The sequence below is a fragment of the Perca fluviatilis genome, chromosome 4 (genome assembly GCF_010015445.1).
Source record: "Perca fluviatilis chromosome 4, GENO_Pfluv_1.0, whole genome shotgun sequence".
NCBI lineage: Eukaryota > Metazoa > Chordata > Actinopteri > Perciformes > Percidae > Perca > Perca fluviatilis.
Genome location: NC_053115.1, coordinates 44830377 through 44849326, shown reverse-complemented (window position 1 = coordinate 44849326; position 18950 = coordinate 44830377). Strand labels below are relative to the sequence as shown.

At 39.9% G+C, this 18950-nt stretch overlaps 1 protein-coding gene and 1 long non-coding RNA gene across 2 annotated transcripts; both read right to left on the bottom strand.

The window, feature by feature from the left end:
- Nucleotides 1–6495: 6495 nt before the first annotated feature.
- Nucleotides 6496–8011, bottom strand: LOC120556890. Its single transcript, XM_039796703.1, has 5 exons — nt 7816–8011; nt 7518–7594; nt 7166–7346; nt 6800–7042; nt 6496–6686 (listed from the first exon to the last, which is right to left on the bottom strand). Exons 1-5 carry the CDS (start codon nt 7964–7966, stop codon nt 6511–6513), a joined length of 828 nt encoding a protein of 275 aa, XP_039652637.1. The 5' UTR covers nt 7967–8011; the 3' UTR covers nt 6496–6510.
- Nucleotides 8012–8094: 83 nt separating this feature from the next.
- LOC120556889 lies at nt 8095–9265 on the bottom strand. The gene is made up of 3 exons (XR_005638908.1): nt 9077–9265; nt 8475–8682; nt 8095–8353 (listed from the first exon to the last, which is right to left on the bottom strand). It is a non-coding gene; the product is annotated as an uncharacterized LOC120556889 (long non-coding RNA).
- Between the last annotated feature and the right edge of the window lie 9685 nt (nt 9266–18950).

Here is an 18950-nt window from a genome sequence, read left to right as displayed (position 1 = left end):
GAGGAGAGAGGAGAGAGAAAGTGAAAATGAGGATGTGGTAGTTTGTGTAATGGACAAGTGGAGTGTAATGGGAAAAATTTGAGTTGGTAGGTGTGGTGGGTTTTGTGTCCAATCACACTAGAATAGGAGTAAAATGTAGAAGGGCAGAAAAATCTTGGTTTTTGGGGAGTGGGATTTTAAGGTTGAGTGAGTGAGAAGGATGGAGGGTGGGGGGGTGGGGGGGGGGGGGGGGGTTGTGGGGGGGGGGGGGGGGGGGGTGGGGGAGAGGGAGAAATGGAAGGAGGGGAAGGGGTTGAAGGGAAAGAGGAGGGATGAGAGGGAGAGATGGAGGTGGAAGGGATAGGGGATAGAGGGAGGAGGAGAGATGAGGAGGAGGAGGAGAGGAGCAGGAGGAGAGGGAGAGAGAGGAGAGATGAAGAGGGAGAGGGGAGGAAGAAAGGAGAAAGGGAAGAGGAGGAGATGAGGGAGAGACGAAGATGAGGAGATAAGAAGGGGGAATGATAAGGAGAGTAAAGATCGCCCAGTAACACCACCATTGAAAAAGCACACCTAACACAAACACAGCAACACTCCATGACACATAAGCCATGCAACACTAGCAAGCACCTTAACCAAGCACTAACAAAAACCAGACAACCAAACGCAAACACAGCACACGAGACAAACACACTCCATGCATTTAAAAACAAGACACTCCACATAGCATACACTAGCATTAAAAAACATTAGAAAGAAAAAAAAATAAAAAGCATGTTCAAAGAAGATAAAGATTGTCAAAAAGATAAAAGAGATAAAGTCGAAGAAGAGGAAGATAAAGTAATCCATAAGGGGGGGGGGGGGGGGGGGGGGGGGGTGGGGGGGGGTGGGAAAGATACACAGCATTGACAGACACATGAATGCTTATTAAAGAGGAGGAGAGAGACATGGTGGAGGGAAGTTGAGTGGAGGAGAGGGAGGGGAGGAGATGAGGGAGAGGGAGATGAGAGGGAGGGGAGAGAAGAGTGAGAGATGGAGGAGGAGGAAGAGAGGGAGAGTTGAGGAGGAGGGAGAGATGAGGAGGAGGAGAGGGAGAGATGAGTAGAGGGAGAGATGAGGAGGAGTAGAGGGAGAGATGACGAGGAGGGAGAGATGACGAGGAGAGGGAGAGATATGACAAGAGGGAGAGATGAAGAGAAGTAGAGATGAGATGATGAGGAGAGAGAGAGAGATGATGATGAGGAGAGAGAGAGAGAGATGACAAGGAGCAGTTGATGTCATTAATAACCAGAAATATGAGCAGCATTACTGAGCAGCTGAGGTCTTCCTACCTGATGAGGGGATTAAAGGAGGACATCCTGTTGTCTGGTGAACTTCTTCTATCAGACAGGTTTAGTGTTCATCTTCTTCTGGAACTCCTCCTGTGGGATTCAACGACAAACACACACATTCAGATAGATAGATAGATATGTATAAAAAACTGCACACACACACACACACACACACACACATGCTAGGGCTGAACGATATTGTGTTTTAGCATCGACATCGCGATGTGCGCATGCGCGATAGTCACATCGCCGGAAAATTTGATGTGAAGAAGGGTAGCACCTATGGGTAGCACAGTAAACACGAGCCTGTAGTATGGCTTGTTGCTGGGTGACATGCACGTTCCGCGTGCCTGCACAGCGATTGGTTTGCTGCGATTGGTTCGCTGTGCCGCTGCTCTCCGCTCACAGCCAACATTCTCTGGCAGTCCTGTAGCTAAAAATGAGCGACGAAGAGGATCCCCCGCAAAAAAAAGGATGATTTCGTACCAAAAAGAAAGTCAAAATCAGCTATTTGGGCCTATTTTGGCAACAAAAAGGAGGATGTTAACCAAAAACAGGTACTTTGTCTGGAGACGAATACATAGTCAAATCTAGATGTCAACCAAAACAAAAAACTAATTTGCGATTCCTTTGCCAGTGTGACACCTTACCAGAAAGGCTCTCAATGACAAAGAAATAACAGATGCAATAATGTTTCATATCGCTAAAGATATGTTGCCATTAAACACAGTCGACAAAGAGGGATTTAAGAACATGATCTGAACGCTTGACAATCTGTATGTTATACCATCCCGCACATATTTTTCCCAAGTTGCGACAAAAGAGCTGTATGAAAAATGCTAATCCAAGATTGAGGCAGAGCTGTCACACGAGGAATACTATGCAGCTACAACAGACTTGTGGTCCAGCAGGACAACGGAGCCCTACATAAGTCTGACAGCAAGTCGCTGTTTGCAGACGGCATTTTTCCCAGAGAGTCATACAGCCGAGAATATCGCGGAGGCCCTGAGAGAAACGTTGACCGCTTGGGGCTTAGATGAGACATGTCAAGTCTGTTTAACAACAGATAATACAGCGAACATGGTGAAAGCTGCCGCTCTGAACAAGTGGACCAGACTGCAGTGCTTTGGCCACAGACTGCATCTTGCAGTTGGTGAGTAATAAACATGATCCCTATCCTAAATATACATTTTTACTCAGCTGTTTTACTTAATAAACTGTCTGAACCTGACAAAAAATTGAAAATGAATGTGTTGCATGTGTGTAGAGCTTTAAAACATAAGAAAAAAAAATACAGAAACTAAACATTTAATTTTAAACAACCTGTTATTTAATCAGTGCCAAAATATAGCACATTTATTGTTTAAAATAAAACCATGTGCTTCAATAATTAAAGTTCGCACCGTTTTGTTTGTTTTCTCCCCTTAGAAATCTCAGTGAAAAAGGATGGCCGCATTGATCGTGCTGTAGGAGTCTGCAAGAAGCTGGTGAGCCACTTCTCTCACAGCTGGAAGCCCAGAGATGCCCTGGCAAAAGTCCAGAAGGAACTCAATCTACCATCACATTGTCTCATCTCAGAATGCCAAACAAGATGGGGTTCCAGACAGATGATGATCAGCAGGATATTAGAGCAGCAGCAGGCTTTAACTCAGGTCCTGTCTGCAGACAAGAAGCTGCGGCATCTGATTCCAACCTGGCAAGATATAGATGTCCTGGAATCTGTAAGCAAGTCACTGGGCCCAATGCTGGATTTCACTGATGCACTTTCAGGGGATGAATACGTCAGTGTCTCCTTTGTAAAGCCAGTTCTTCAGCTCTTCAACACCACTACTGGAAATGCAAGAGGAAGACACAGACCTGACCAAAAACATAAAGAAGAAGATGGTGGACTACCTCAACGAGAAATATGAAGATGATGATACTCAGAAGCTGCTAGATATATGACCCTAAAGGATGCTGTTGAAGCAGAGTTAAACATATACATGCTAACACCTCCAACAGACAAAGAGGAGGATCCACTTGCATGGTGGAAAGTACACAAACTAAGCTTTCCTCGACCTCGCCAGACTTGCCCGCAAATACCTGTGTATTCCTGCGACAAGCTCACCGTCAGAGAGACTTTTCAGTACTAGTGGCAACATCGTCAGTTGCCAACGAACCTGTCTCAGGCCTGCAAAGGTTGATAGACTTGTGTTCTTAGCTAAAAACCTTGAGTAAGCAAAGCATACAGGATGCATCCTGCTAAGGAATACTCAGTTTAGGAGATTTAATACAAATTGTATTAAAAGTTTTATTTCATTTTGTTTATTTTCAGTTTGTTTTAGCCATGATGATGACCAACACAGTTTTACTTTGGCACTTTTGCTAAGAAAAGTTGACTTAAAAATAAAAGAATGTGAACCAAAATGCATACAAGTTGTTTTATAAAAAATATATTTATTTTAAGTTATATTTTTATAAACCAATCAGGGGGTTGGCGTAAAGCTGCTGTTTTATTTAAAAATGTGTTCTGCTTTTCTGTTTACAGAAATCTGTTCTAATTTTGGAATAAAATATTAAGTGACCTTTTTGTCACTTGTAATGAAGCTTGGTTTTTAGTGAAATTATTAATATCATTGAATGGTAATTATTGACTGTAGCCTGGATTGATGGCTCGCAATATCGCAATATATATCGTTGGGAAAAAAATATCACAATGTAATTTTTTTCCAATATCGTCCAGCCCTAACACACACAGAGACACACACACACACACACACACAGACAGACAGACACACACACACACATACAAAGACAGACACAGATACACATGCACACAGAGACACGCACACAGAGATACAAACACACAGAGAGACACACACACACACACACAAACAGAGACAGACACACATACACACACAGAGAGACTAAGACACAAAACACAGAGAAACACACAGAGACACAGTGAAAGACACACACACACACACACACACACACACACTAGGGTTGGGTACCGATGCCGATAAAGTGGTTTCAAGTGTGGTTACAGCTTTTCAAAACTTCACGCAGACACCTTTCACGAAGTCGTGACTTCAGCGGTCGCGGTGCTGTTGACATTACACTTCCTCTGATACGAGCAGGCACAACAGTGGTTTCTGTGCCCTGGGGACTGACTGACAGGCTGAGGTTGAAAGGCAAGGCAACTTTATTTCTACAGCAGCTTTCAGCAACAAGGCAATTCAAATGCCTTACATGAAACATTAAAGAGCAGTTAAAAAATGGTCATGATTAAAATAAAACAGATTAAAATATAATAATATGCAAATGCAACAATAAAAGTTACAGTGAGTAAGAAATGTATAATTATTCAATTTAATAGGTTGTGGGGACAGGTTCGGAGGAGAGAGGCAGGGGTTTTATTTTTGTTTATACCATGGTCTGGGTGAATACTCAATTCTGATTGGCTGCAGGGTGTCCATTAAAAAGTGATGTAGGACACCTACTAAAGGAGTTCTGGTGAAACTGACTGTTTACTGTTCTATATGAATGCGCTACATTAAATCAATAAGGAAATGTGGATTTATTATTTCCAACTCGTCCTCTGAACACCACAGGATGGCGCTAAAACACACAGGCTGCAAGAAGTAAGTTATACTGGCCCTCTGGACTGACTCAGTTTCACAGCGAATAACGAGAGAGAGAGAGAGAGACAGAGAAAGAAAGGAGAGAGAGAGAGAGAGAGAGAGAGAGAGAGGGGCATATAATAATGACATGAACTATAATAATAATGGGTGTCAGCAGGACCTCCAAAATCCTAATAAAGATGCTAGGTAACAGACATTCATGGAACAGATGAACAGCAACCACAATAGCAACTTAACATAACAACTAATGCAACAATAGAAATATTTATATTTAAAGCAGTGGGTATAATATAATGATATGAACTGTAGTAGAAATAGTCTAATAATAACAGTTGCAGCAAGCGCAACGATGATCAAAGAAAACCTGTGAAAGCAGAGAGAGAAAAAACAGATACTGTAGGACGTCACATCAAACCATCACGATTAATTATCACGATTATTTGTTGATTTTAGACAAAACAAATTTTATTATATAATTATAACCCTAACCCTTTACATCCATATTGTGCTACATTCCTACTAATACATCCATATTGTGCTACATTCCTCCTTTATTGAAGGATACTGTGAAGGAGTATGCCATTTCAGCTGTTGTGCGACCGCTTTCCACACATGCATGTTTGCCGTGAAAGATACAGGCAACGCAATTTTCTGTTCACGTTAACGGCGCATGTGGTGCCTGGTATCTACCAGACAAAATAGCTACGCGGATTTCTGTGGCTCATTACACTGCCACTTACATGTCTGCGTTGCGCTCTGATGCTCCGAAACCCACGTTAGAGGCAACATAAACATCGCTGAATGTCACGCTAGTAAACACTAATGACACATTATACAGCAGGTAGCGTTAGCCTACCGTTAGCCACAGTAGTAACTGGATTAAACACAGCTAAAATGCTGACTGCTAAACAGTGTAGTGTGTCTGTATTTCACTGTAGGATTCCAACAGCGGGACGTCCAACAGTCTGCTGCTAAAGCTATGAGCTAAAAGACACAAACTAGCACCGGTCACTGCTGTTGTCTGAAAAACAACACAGCCGGGACAAAACGTTGCGTTTACTGGTAAACTGGTAAACATTGTGACCAGCTTATGATGACCGACTGTTACCTGTTGTGGAATTTTCCTCACGTTACTCTGTCCTCTGTGACTGTCTACATCTAGAAACTAAGCTGCGCGGTGCAGGCAGGGAACAGCTCTGATTGGCTCATGGAGACATGTGATCAGACAGTGGTTTATGGAGCGCTAGATTGGCTTTGCAAAAACTGTTCTATGAAGGGAATGACGCATTTTAAATATCGCTCGATCACGCAAATTTGATCGTGGGAAGCCAAAATCGTGATCGTGATTAAAATTCGATTAATTGTGCAGCCCTAAATGGGTGTGTATTTTATTACTTCAATACATTGTACAAAGAAATAGAAGTCTACACACTTTGCTAAGCTACCTGAGGAAATGGCCCAGATCAAAACTTTTTGTATTTTAATAATCTGGTCAGACAGTAGGCCAGCAAAACTACTCTAACAGGGGTGGTTCTGTCATAATGACGCCTGGCTTTGCATAATCACTTGCATAATGTGCATTACCTGCAAAGCATCCCAATGAATGGGTACACCACACTCTTTGGTGCAAAGCGGATGACAACGCTGTGGAAGGCCTCAAGAGAGGATGTTTGGTGGTGAGGGCTTAGCTTCTCCACACCCTTGATGAACCTCTTGTTTGTAAGGACCTTCTCCAGTCTGTAGGAAGCCTTTGATCCTACGAAATTATTTTAAAACTGTTAAGAAAATGCCTTTGGATGCCAAATGTAATGGTTTTATATTACCATCATTCATATATTTCAAAGGAATAAAATAAGAATAAATGTATACCTGGCTTCAACCACCTCCTCTTATCTATGACATCACTGTGCTCACACTTTGGAAAAAGGGGGTCTTCATGTGTGTGTATGTTGTGGATGTGATTGATGACAGATGTCCACTTTGCCACCTTCTCTGGGCCTGTCTTGGATGATGATGCAGTCCAGTAGAGATGGTTCCTAATACTCTGTTGCCACTTTTTTACCACCTCACAATCCTTTTCCTTGGCAAGTTTGTCGATGTTCTTAGACATCCCTTGGATTAAACAATATAGTAAAAACTACTGAGTCATATTGAAATCCCATGTCAGAGCTAACAGTAAATTACAAATTCAGACAGAACAGTGTGTCAAAAGCATAATAGATTAATATGTCATACCCTTATCAATATGCCAGACGTCAAAGTACTGTGTGATGCCCTTTTCTCTCAGGTATTTTTTAATCTGGAGGTGGCGGTCTGTGACTATGCAGTCCAATGTGACACCACTTGCCTCCAGAAGAGCAAGGCTTCGCTTCAGACCTTCCTTCTCCATGTAGTAACTCCCTCCGACCTCATTGCTCTGTTGATAGAAATGAGATCGAGGGAAGAGGACACAATATGAAACAGCTGGAGCAAAAGTCCAATGTGCTGTCATAAAAGGTCATGTTAGATTACTATGTTGGGGAGGCTTTGCAATTGTATTTGCACTACTAAGTAGTGGTGGTTTAAATATCTTTGGTAATATACACACCTGCACAAGTTGGATATCGATGACTGTGCTGGTTTCAAGATTCATCACGGTATATCTTCCAAATTTGGCACAATGGCCTGCAACACAACGGTGCACACAAATTGCAGTAAAACAATGTAGTACAGTACACGTAATAAAGTAAAGCATTATTAAGGCAGTTTAAAAAGAAAACGGTGCAACTATATAACAGCTGTAGCACTACGGAGTGGCGCTCCGGTCCCACAATACAGGGTGATACAGTGAAAATGCAACCAGAAATTAGTTTTCAACTCAAAATGATGGCGTTTCTGCTACTGACCTGGAGAATCTGCCCGCATATCTCCTCCAATGATGACCTTGCTCTGCTGGCTTAAACGTTGAAGCTCAACCTGCTGGGCCCTTTTCCATTTCCAAACAATGGCAGGTTCAAGATAGGTTTTGGCATGTTTCCGGAAAGCTTGGTATCGCATGCTCTTCACACCAAACGCGTTGAAAACCTTTTTAAAAAATAATGAAAAAAATGTAAATTGCAAGTTGATATGCGTATAACAAAAAAATCATTTTGTACAAATTGGCACCTAAATACCTTGTTCATTTGGATGAAAGATGTCCCTGTAAAATATACAGCCGCAGAGAGATGAATGTTCCCTGCAGGTGTACTTCCAATGAACGGTTGACTCTTCCACTGTGTGTTGAACTCACAACGGTGGCATGTCTGATCAACAGCAAGGAAAGTCCCACGTATAGTTTTCCGGACATCACACATGGAGCTGCACACTGGACATAACTCAAACAACTCGAGGAGGCAGTTTTCGTATACAATATATTTAGGTACATCATATGGTGGTGAGGCTTGTCTGTGCAAGGGGAAAAAAAGAAGAAAAGAAGCACAACAGAAAAACATAAGAAATATTATTCACATCAGAATTGAGACACTTCAAAGATAAATAGCTATTGGAGCTTTCCTTGAGAACTTACGATACAGTCGATGACTCTGTTGTCATTGATACACTTTGAATGAAAGTGGAGTCATTAGGGTCAGTAGCCTCAATGGAGGCCTCCCATTCATCGTCGTCCTCCTCTAGTTCCAGTCGCGGCCTCTTTTTGGGTGGAAGGGACTTCAAGGGTGTTGAGGTGAGAAGTGGGGGAGACCACACATTCTCACAGACCACACTTGTCTGAGAAGCTATTTGGAAATTATGCATTTGTCAAACAATGTAGACTGTGGCTCATTTGAAATAGCAGTAATAACAAACATAAAATACTATCGTGATACATAAATACCTATCATGTAGTGCATAGGACAAGATATATGTATACAGTCTCTAAGATCAATGTTAAATGTCTGCCAACATTATGTACTATATGTCACTGATAAGGTTCCCATATTTGTTTTCTCTTTGATCCCCTCTTTCAACTGCAATGGGTATATATGGTCCATAGATATATAATTTGGGAATAACTATTACCAGTAATCATTCAAATGATTACTTTTGACTTATCAGCTTATAAACAAAAATGTAAACAAAAAAACAACTTTGCAGGTAAACTAACATTTACAAAAATTCAATTTCACAAACCTCTGCTTCTGACGTGAGTCTTAAGAGTGTCCTTGGATAGTTGGGTTCCAACAGATCTTTTAGGAAGGGGGTCAGTCTGGCAGCCAATACTCCGGGAGGTACTGGCCTGGGAAACGGGTCTAATGGCTCCCTAAGAATACATTCACATATATTAAGAAATGAAAAGGAGACAGCGTGATAATATTGCTAGTCATAAGACATTTCATTTTTCATTGTAGGCATACAACAAAAGGTGTAGTGACTCAGAGACCAGCAGCAATAAAACACAAGAAGGTAGCGTCCTCTATCTACTATAACATAAATGACAAATGGCACTTGGATGAGGCAAGTAACACCATACAGTGGCAGTGAAAACAGTGCAGTACAAGGTATTTAACAAGTTAGATGCAATACAGATATAGGTGTATATAATAAATAATAGGTAACTAGCTAGGTTAATCACATGTAGAGCTAATGACATATGCTGCTACATATATATACATATATATGTTTGTGTGTGTCTGTGTGTCTATCAGGGAAGACAGCAGGGCGAGAGAAAAGAAAATCAAAAGGGTTGGCAAGCAGGGGATGCATTTTTTATCATTTGACAGAATCGGTCATTTATATAAATAACGTAATCTTTTATTTATATTGTTTATAAAAGATTATCAGTGTACTTTCTTGCCATATTCGCTCGCCAGGAAAATACTGTATACGAGACGCTGCAAATAGCTAGCTGTGACGCAGCCAGCTAACCAACCATTAGGAAAAACGAAAAATTTGAATTAAAATCAGTTAGCTAGCTAGTTAGTAATCTACGTTATAAAATAGTTTTTACTCACCGTTTCAATGCTTGGGAGAGGGTGCCGAACAGTGGGAATGGATCCTTTCATCAACAGTAGTTTTGAAATGACTCCAGCATCATATAGCCCCTGATTCAATACGAACTGCGGTGAGAAATGTGCAGTACATAGCCGAAAAGCCTGACTCGGCACAGGTTGAGGAAAGTCTCAAAAATAAAATCCATCCACTTGTCAGCGACATCTTTGTCTTTTGGAAGGCAGTGCAGTGATGTATTTGATGCTCGGCACCCTGGAATGATGCATTTCTCATGGCCGGTTTTCAGGGATGACTTAACTCCAGACATGACTCCCGCTTCTTCTCGTATTCTTCTCAGCGGCATGAAGCGAACGTTAGAAAAGGGGGCGGGGCTAGCTCGATTTTGGAACACGACACCCATTGGTTACCCGGTTTCTACGTAGCAAATACATCAAATTCTAACTGGCCCGTTTAGCTGGGAGGTGGTCTAGTTTTGTGGGGGGTGGAGAAATGGCGGCAGTGAGCGATTTCACATTTTCACAGCTTTTAATTTACACCCCCGAGCCTGTATGACACACAGAATCCCCCAAAAACCCATTTTCACCATATGGGACAGTCGTACTTTCAAATCTGATCATGGGTTCCAAATTTAAATTTTTTTTCCGATTGCTAAACAACAGTGGGCACAACTGGAGTCACATGTGCAAAACTCAAACTACATTCTGCGCTATGTTGAATTTGTTAGAATTCACTAAATGACGTGTTCTTAGATTTCTGAGGACGAATAAGAATCTGGGGTTCGGATTGAAAGTTAAGCAAGATGGTTTAATAAAAACAACATGAAAACGACAGTCAAAACACAATTAAACATAAAACATAAAACACTACCAGCATCAGACTGCAAACATGCTTCCCCTGTCGGGACACAAGTTAGCAGCCATGCGACATGACAAACAATACACTGTAAACAGCGGACCTCAACTTGCTTCCCTTGCGGGTCACAGATTGAAGTCCTGAGATCGTCTCAGGAGCCCCCATTTATCCTGTCCCTCAGGATAAAGACACACCTGAATTTAGGTTTACTCCAGGTCACAGACAATAGTCGTTTCACATGGTAGTGCCGATTCGGTTCAAGTTTACATTTCCTTTGTTCTAATCACGTCTGGGGATGGCTCCCCTAAGGGAGACAAAAGTTACCTTTCCTGTGGGGACAATGAGTCTCCTACATTATGCTAAATAACAGCCATGACCTAATCAATTCTTTAGAAGCTACAAACGGTGTGAGCCAGACCAATGTTAATTAGTGTAGTTATTTGATTAGATCTAGCAAGTACATTGTGTTTAAACTTTTTAACTTCAACAGCTACCAACAGCTACCTGAGCTAAACAGTTCATATCACCTGCTAAACTCATTCAAAGCAACACAACTCTTAACACACATCTCAAACAGTATGCACAGGCCTCACTGAGATAACACACACTGTCACTCAGAACACACTGAGGATAAAAACACTAGCATCACACACCAATACACAAATTACAAACTTTCTCATCTTTACAGTTTGAACAATTTGAGTGACTTGACACTACTCAACAGTTTATTTAAGGAAAAAATATAGAGTGTATAACATACCAATTTTTACATAAGGTAAACAAGAAGGAATGAAAATCAGCAGTTTTCTTCAATAAAGTATTTTGTCTCTAATAATTTATGGAATTACTGGGGAAAAAAAACTAAAGGTACATAACAGTACCAGAGAATAGTGTGACTAATCCTGCCTCTCTCCAGCATCATGTGGCAAGTTCTCTTCATCACATTGGATGTCTGCATCATCTCTAAATACTAATGAATGTGATGTTTCTATGGCTTTCACCTCCATTACTTTCTGAAAAACAGTAAGAATGTAGTTTTACTATTGTAAAGATATAGGGTTTTTCACTTTTTTATAGCTGTGTACATAACCTCAGAAATCTTACCTGGACATATTGGTATCTTTGCTCTTTTACCTGTTTCTCTCAAACAGTACAGTGTATAATTGTTTCATTCTTATTTGGTGTTTGTATACAAAAAAAGGCTTTCTGAGCTTTCTCTGTATAAATACCGTATATGTTCACTAACTAGTCTAAAATAAGACACTTGCTTAGGCTTTCAGCTACAATTGCAATCAGCAGTGTTTGATAGGCACCAGACTGAAATCTATTCTGTTTTGAATGTGTGGTTAACAGTTGTGACAGCAGTGTGTTAGCATTTGAACAAAGTGCTGTAAATCTACAGTGTTGTGCACGTTGTGGTTAAAGTCATGGGATAAGTGTGTAGAGTTTTGAAAACTGTGTTCAAGCAATGAAAAACGAACTAGAGTTTGGTCCACATGAACTGCTGCTGTGGAGACTGGAGTTAGAGTTTTGCACATGTGACTCCAGTTGTGCCCACTGTCGTTTAGCAATCGAAAAAACCTGTAATATACAAACGAACTTCGAATATGATTTTTGGGCAAAAGTCAAAGCCCTACTCAGAACACACTGAGGGTAAAAACACTAGCGTCAAACACCAATACAGAAATTACAAACTTTTTCATCTTTACAGTTTGAACAATTTGAGTGACTTGACACTACTCAACAGTTTATTTAAGGAAAAAATATAGATTGTATAACATACCAGTTTTTACATAAGGTAAAGAAGAAGGAATGAAAATCAGCAGTTTTCTTCAATATAGTATTTTATCTCTAATAATTTATGGAATTACTGGGGAAAAAAACTAAAGGTACATAACAGTACCAACGAATAGTGTGACTAATCCTGCCTCTCTCCAGCATCATGTGGCAAGTTCTCTTCATCACATTGGATGTCTTCATCATCTCTAAATACAAATGAATGTGGTGTTTCTATTGCTTTCACCTCCATTACTTTCTGAAAAACAGTAAGAATGCAGTTTTACTATTGTAAAGATATAGTGTTTTTCACTTTTTTTTATAGCTGTGTACATAACCTGAGACATACCTGGACATATTGGTATCTTTGCTCTTTTACCTGTTTCTCTCAAACAGTACAGTGTAGAATTGTTTCATTCTTATTTGGTGTTTGTATACAAAAAAAGGCTTTCTGAGCTTTCTCTGTATAAATACCATATATGTTCACTAACTAGTCTAAAATAAGACACTTGCTTAGGCTTTCAGCTACAATTGCAATCAGCAGTGTTTGATAGGCACCAGACTGAAATCTATTCTGTTTTGAATGTGTGGTTAACAGTTGTGACAGCAGTGTGTTAGCATTTGAACAAAGTGCTGTAAATCTACAGTGTTGTGCACGTTGTGGTTAAAGTCATGGGATAAGTGTGTAGAGTTTTGAAAACTGTGTTCAAGCAATGAAAAACGAACTAGAGTCTGGTCCACATGAACTGCTGCTGTGGAGACTGGAGTTAGAGTTTTGCACATGTGACTCCAGTTGTGCCCACTGTCGTTTAGCAATCGAAAAAAAACTGTAACATGTGCAAGTTTGGGTTTCCGTAGCAGCCAGGCGCTTGTTGTGTTGCAGCCATGGAGCACAGTAAGCGGTGCTCTAGTGTGGCTTTATTTTACATTACAAAGCCCCGTCAAACTGCAACCCACCTTTGAATCAAAATAAAACGTTCCTCTTATTTGTGAAATAAGCATGTGACCCGTTTCAACTCCACCCCTCAAAGAATCGGAATCAAGAATCAATAAGAACCGGAATCGAAAGGAAGAATCTGAATTGGAATTGGAATCAGAATCGTTAAAATCTAAACAATGCCCAACCCTAACAAAGACACACACATACAGAGACACACACACACAGAGACACACACTGCACACATACACACACAGAGACACAGACACACACACACAGACACACAAACAGACAGAAACACAGACACAGACACTGCACACACACAAACCTAGACAGAAATATCAGAGACACATACAAGCTAAGTTTCCATCCACTTGTCAATCGAATTATCTGAAGTTCGGTAAAAAAAATCATGCGAATAAAGCTGGTGAAAGTGTTTCCATCCAACGGCTCTAAAGCGAATAAAAACCTGTGCGTAATGACGTCACATGCTGTTTTGCGATTAAATTGGTATATCGAATTGATTTGAGACATTTTATGGTGTTTCCATTCATTTTTGCACTGAATCGCACAAGATTCAAGCGAACTTTTGCGAACAAAGTTTTGCTAGACAAAAGTAGTTGTTAATATTAGAAGCCAAGCTATAGCCTAAGCTCCGATGGGCCTTTGGCTGAGGATATGATCCAGCTCATCAAAAAGGTGGAACTTGCCTTTTATTTCCCCTCCGGCACCGCTGCGAGACAACTCTCTTTTTTGAGCCGTGTATCGCTGTTTGAGCGCCTTCCATTTACTCCGCAGGACGTCCCACGGCTTGTCGTAAGGGACATTAAAAAGCTTAACGTGAAAAAGCTTAACATGGTTTAATATCTAAACAACGATCAATCATCACCAGATGTATCGTGGTCATATCTTGTCATGAACACTTAAGCCTGTCAAAAAAACTAAATCGAAATCCAACGATTATAGAAGTTATCTCACGTTAATGTTTTCGTCCATAATATTTGGACATTGGGTTAGATTTGACCGTTTTAAGTCGTTATGATGAGCAATATAGAAGAGGATGTTTTGATGATGATGGATCTTTGTTTAGATACATTAAACCACGTTAAGCTTTTTCACATTAGGACTTATAAAGCCAATGAGAACCTTGGAGAGTCAACCCCCTGCCGCTCTGCTGCCCTGAAGCAGAAACGCTTTATGTCAGATAACGTCCATAATAATTGGACATTGGATTCGAATTTTTGACAGTTTTCCGTGGTTATGATGGGTAATATGAGAGAGAAATTTGGTGATGATTGATCATTGTTTAGGTACATTAAACCACGTTAAGCTTTTTCACGTTAAGCGTTTTAGAAAGCCCCTGTCGTAACCTTTGTTGATCATTTCCTTCGCGAGCTCCTGATAAATGATGGCGTTTCTTAGATTTTTGCTATCTAAAATAGCCGTTATATTTTTCTGGTAAATTAAATTAAAAAAGTATCTCGTCTCCTCGTTTGTCCGCTTACATCTGTTTTTGTTGACACCTGTCATGTGTGCAAACAGAGCGGAAATACTGGGCGGAAATGAACTGAAACTTCTTCTTCTTCGTTTTATTGCGGGTTGCAACCATAAAATGACCTAAAACTTAATCGCAATTCATTATTTATTCGGCAAATAACGTTTCCATCAGCGTTTATCGCATAAGCCGTATATCGATCAAGAGAAAATCCGATGAGACCGAACCTATTTTCTTTGAGTCGATATTCATGAAATTCAGTCGGATTTTACTGTTTCCATGACGACATTTTTCATTCGATATCACTTAATTCAGATAAAAACGGGTCGATGGAAACATAGCTTCTGAGATCAATATGTTAACCAACTTCAGTCTTGATCATAACTACTAACAATTCAGGTTCAGAGTTTTTCCTCTTTTTTTTAATTCCAGTTTATTTGCAAAATGTCACTTTTTATGAAACAAAACAACCACAAAAAATAAATTCTATCATCTGTACAAAATTCTTGAATTCTTTTTCTGTTGTTCACACTGGTCATAACTGAGCACCCCAACTTCCCTTCTGTTTAATAAGATAAACTTGTGTCACAGAGAATAGTTTATATCTGATATATCGGTTTATTACCTTCTGTTTACTAAGATAACAGTTTATATCTGATATACAGTTTATTACATCATGTTTACTAAGATAAGAGTTTATATCGGATATATCAGTTTATTACCTCATGTTTGCCAAGATAACAGTTTATATCGGATATATCAGTTTATTACCTTATCTTTACTAAGAAACTTGTGTCACAGATAACACTAACTACAGATAACTTGTGTTGTTATACATGTTATACATGTTATACATGTGTTTAGGGTGATAGCTGGTTTTATGGAGAAGTGCATGGCAGTCGGTGTCTTTAAAATAAACTTTGGTGGCTAGTGATTTCGTCTGGTCGCTGGAGCTGCGGAAGAAGACCCGTGTGTCGAGGAACTCCACTGTGATAGGTTGTAGGGTATGAGTTTTATTTTAGGGCGATGTCAGTTGAGGATGTCCAGAAAAGTCAAAAAGGTCTGTTCGGTGTTGTCCCACAGGCCGAAGATGTCGTTATGGAATACGGTTTACTCCCAATGGGCCAGGTAGATGTCAGCGTATGACGGTGAATACTTCTGGCCCATTGCACAGCCGCAAAGCTGGAGATAGTGTTTATTGTTAAAAGTGAAGTCATTTCTGGTGAGTGTGATCTGGAGTAACTGTCAAATGTACACTGTGAAAAAGACCGTGGAATTTACATAAAAACTATGTAAAATCCCTACAGAAAGTATTGTAAACCCCAAAACATATATTGTTTGTTTAAATCACAGTGAACTTTTGTAAACTATTAAACAGAATGTTTTTGTTATATTTACAACTATATGTGATTATAATCAAATGTGTCAGTTAAAACTACAAATATTACCATAAAAAACAGAGAAATACTGTAATACTCATGACAAAACAAATTTGTTAATTTGACTTGCAAATATTGTAAAAACTATAGTTTTAGTCAGTTGTTTTTAAAAATACAAAAAAATATATGTAACTCACTTTACAAGTTTATGCTGTACTTTTAACGATGCAAATTGAGGTAATAAAAATGTTTTCACAAAAAATGTCATTGTGAACTTGATAGGTTGCCTATCTATTTATATATAAAAATATAGGCTACAATTATAATATTGTTTTTATATTTAGGCTATTTGCAGCATATTGTAGATATGTGTATAAGAAATTAAAATTATTGATATATGCAAAGTAATACTTCTGTTCAGTCCTAATCCTTGTATGCAGGGTTCGAAGTGATTTAGGACTCTTGGGGGGTCCCCTAAAATGTAATTATAAAAAATACTGACTACCTTGCTACACTATATACTGCAGGCAAAATTATATTGACATAATTTGAAGGTGGGATAATGGTCTTGGGATGTTTGGGCTAGTCCCAGTATTGTAGTGGTGTCTGGAGAAGTGGATTGGCTATAATCTAACAGGTAACCCTCTAATTCTGGAGCAACAAAGTTAAAGCACCTTATATAAATCCCTGACATGACAAAGTGGATAACAGGTCATTCTTTCCTTGAGCAAGGAAGTTAACTAAGTTACCTAAATCCACCAGGTGTACTCATTATGGCAGCACCATGCACCTTCAAAGGGTTTTATCAAATACAAATGGCATTTCTCATCCCTTATGTTAATGGGATTTGTAAAACAACTAGCCACTGGATTGAATAATAATGATGTCTATAAAGACTGTACCTACATTAGATGGTTTACTTTGTTTTAAAGTAGTCAATCTATAACCTGAACTAAAATCTTTAGGGACACGTTTAAATAAAAAAAAATAGTAAGATATTCTAACATGACTGAAAGCCATTAAAATGACAATAATCCAATAGTAACCACATTATTCAAAATCAACATGTTAAGTGACCAGGCACATATTTTATTCATTTGTTAACAACTTCATCAGGTTAGTGTTAACTGGGGTTGGAGAGAAGACCTACAGAACAGTAGCTCTCCAGGAGCAGGACTGGGCGGGCACCCCTGCTCTAGACCTTTAAAGGAGTATTGTCTAACATCAACACATAATGGACCACAGTGGTCTGTCTTCTCTCTTATTCTTTGCTTCCTTTCCTGCCTTATTTGCAGTAGATGGGCAGTGCCCTTCTTTAAGCCAGGACAGCACAAAAGGCTTAGGGTCGAACATCTCCAATGGGGGTGCATTAATGTCGACGAACAAGACAGCTGACAGACTTCTGACCCTCAGGCGATTTCTTGTCTTACTGGCTGTATCGTTCATGGCAGAAAACCCTCGTTCACACTCTGCTGAAGTTGCTAGATATGTTTGGCTTGCAACTATCAATCTTCTTAAGGTCTTCCCATTTTGATCCTCTTGCAGTTTCCAGGAACGGAAATCTTCAACAGCCTCTCTGGCTGGTTCACCCAGATCCTTTGCAAGTTCATATATCTCGTCCTCCCCATACAAGATCAGTTCATCTCTTGTTTTGGGCCAGTTGTGAGGGTCTAATGGTTTTAATGACTTTGTGAGTTCAGAATCTGGAAGACGACTTGACAGGTTGTCGATCACTGCCTGAAAGAACTGAAGCTGATTGACCTTCTCTGTGCTTTCCTTCAGGGCTACTCCCTTAAAGGTTCCCTCCATCAAAGATTCTTTTGCTTCTCATTGACATTCCCCCTTGTGTCTTCATGGCATCCAAAACCTCCATTGTCAGTCTAATGTCCCGGCTGGCATCTGTTAGGGAGGTACTCCTCTTCTGAAATGTATGTATAAAAGAGATAGTTAGATTTCTGTGGCATGAAGTATCAATCTAACCATAAATGCACGCTACAATTCTATAGCTTTTAGGGGTGTAACAATACCCTCATGTCACGATTCGATACATATCACGATACTGAACTCACGATAAGATATTATTGCGATACTCCCAAGACATATGATAAAAGGTTAACAGAAAATGTACTGTTGGGCTGTGCTTGGCTGCGCTGGTCTGTGCTTGGCTGGGCTGCACTGAGCTGGGCTGGGCTGGGCTGTGCTGTACTTGGCTGTGCTGAGCTCTGCTGTACTTGGCTGGACGGGGGATTGCTTGACTGGCCTAAGCTGAGCTTGATTTGGCTGGGCTGGGCTGGGCTGCTGTGAGCTGGCCTTTTTAACTGTATTCTATAGTGCAAAATATTGTTTTAATTAATATTATTATGGTAAAACATTTGGCTATATTAAATTAATTTTAATGAAGACACCTGTGGACAATTGACCAATATATCTACAATTTCACCCAACAACAGCCATGGTATAACAAAGGCACAATTTACCCTTGAAAAAAGTCGGTGATCTTTCTTTTTCCTCTTTCTCTCTCCATGATGCAGGATTCTAAATTAAGAAAAATAATATTAGCTTCCTAAATAGCTTACCAAGCGCTCATGTACACTCATTCATGCTCAAATTGCATTC

Coding starts and splice junctions, on each gene's coding strand:
- LOC120556890 (XM_039796703.1), bottom strand. CDS start 7,966: ATGCGATACCAAGCTTTCCGGAAACATGCCAAAACCTATCTTGAACCT. Junction 7,043..7,165: donor CGTCTGGCATATTGATAAGG/GTATGACATATT, acceptor GTTTAATCCAAG/GGATGTCTAAGAACATCGAC. Junction 6,687..6,799: donor GAGGAGGTGGTTGAAGCCAG/GTATACATTTAT, acceptor ATAATTTCGTAG/GATCAAAGGCTTCCTACAGA.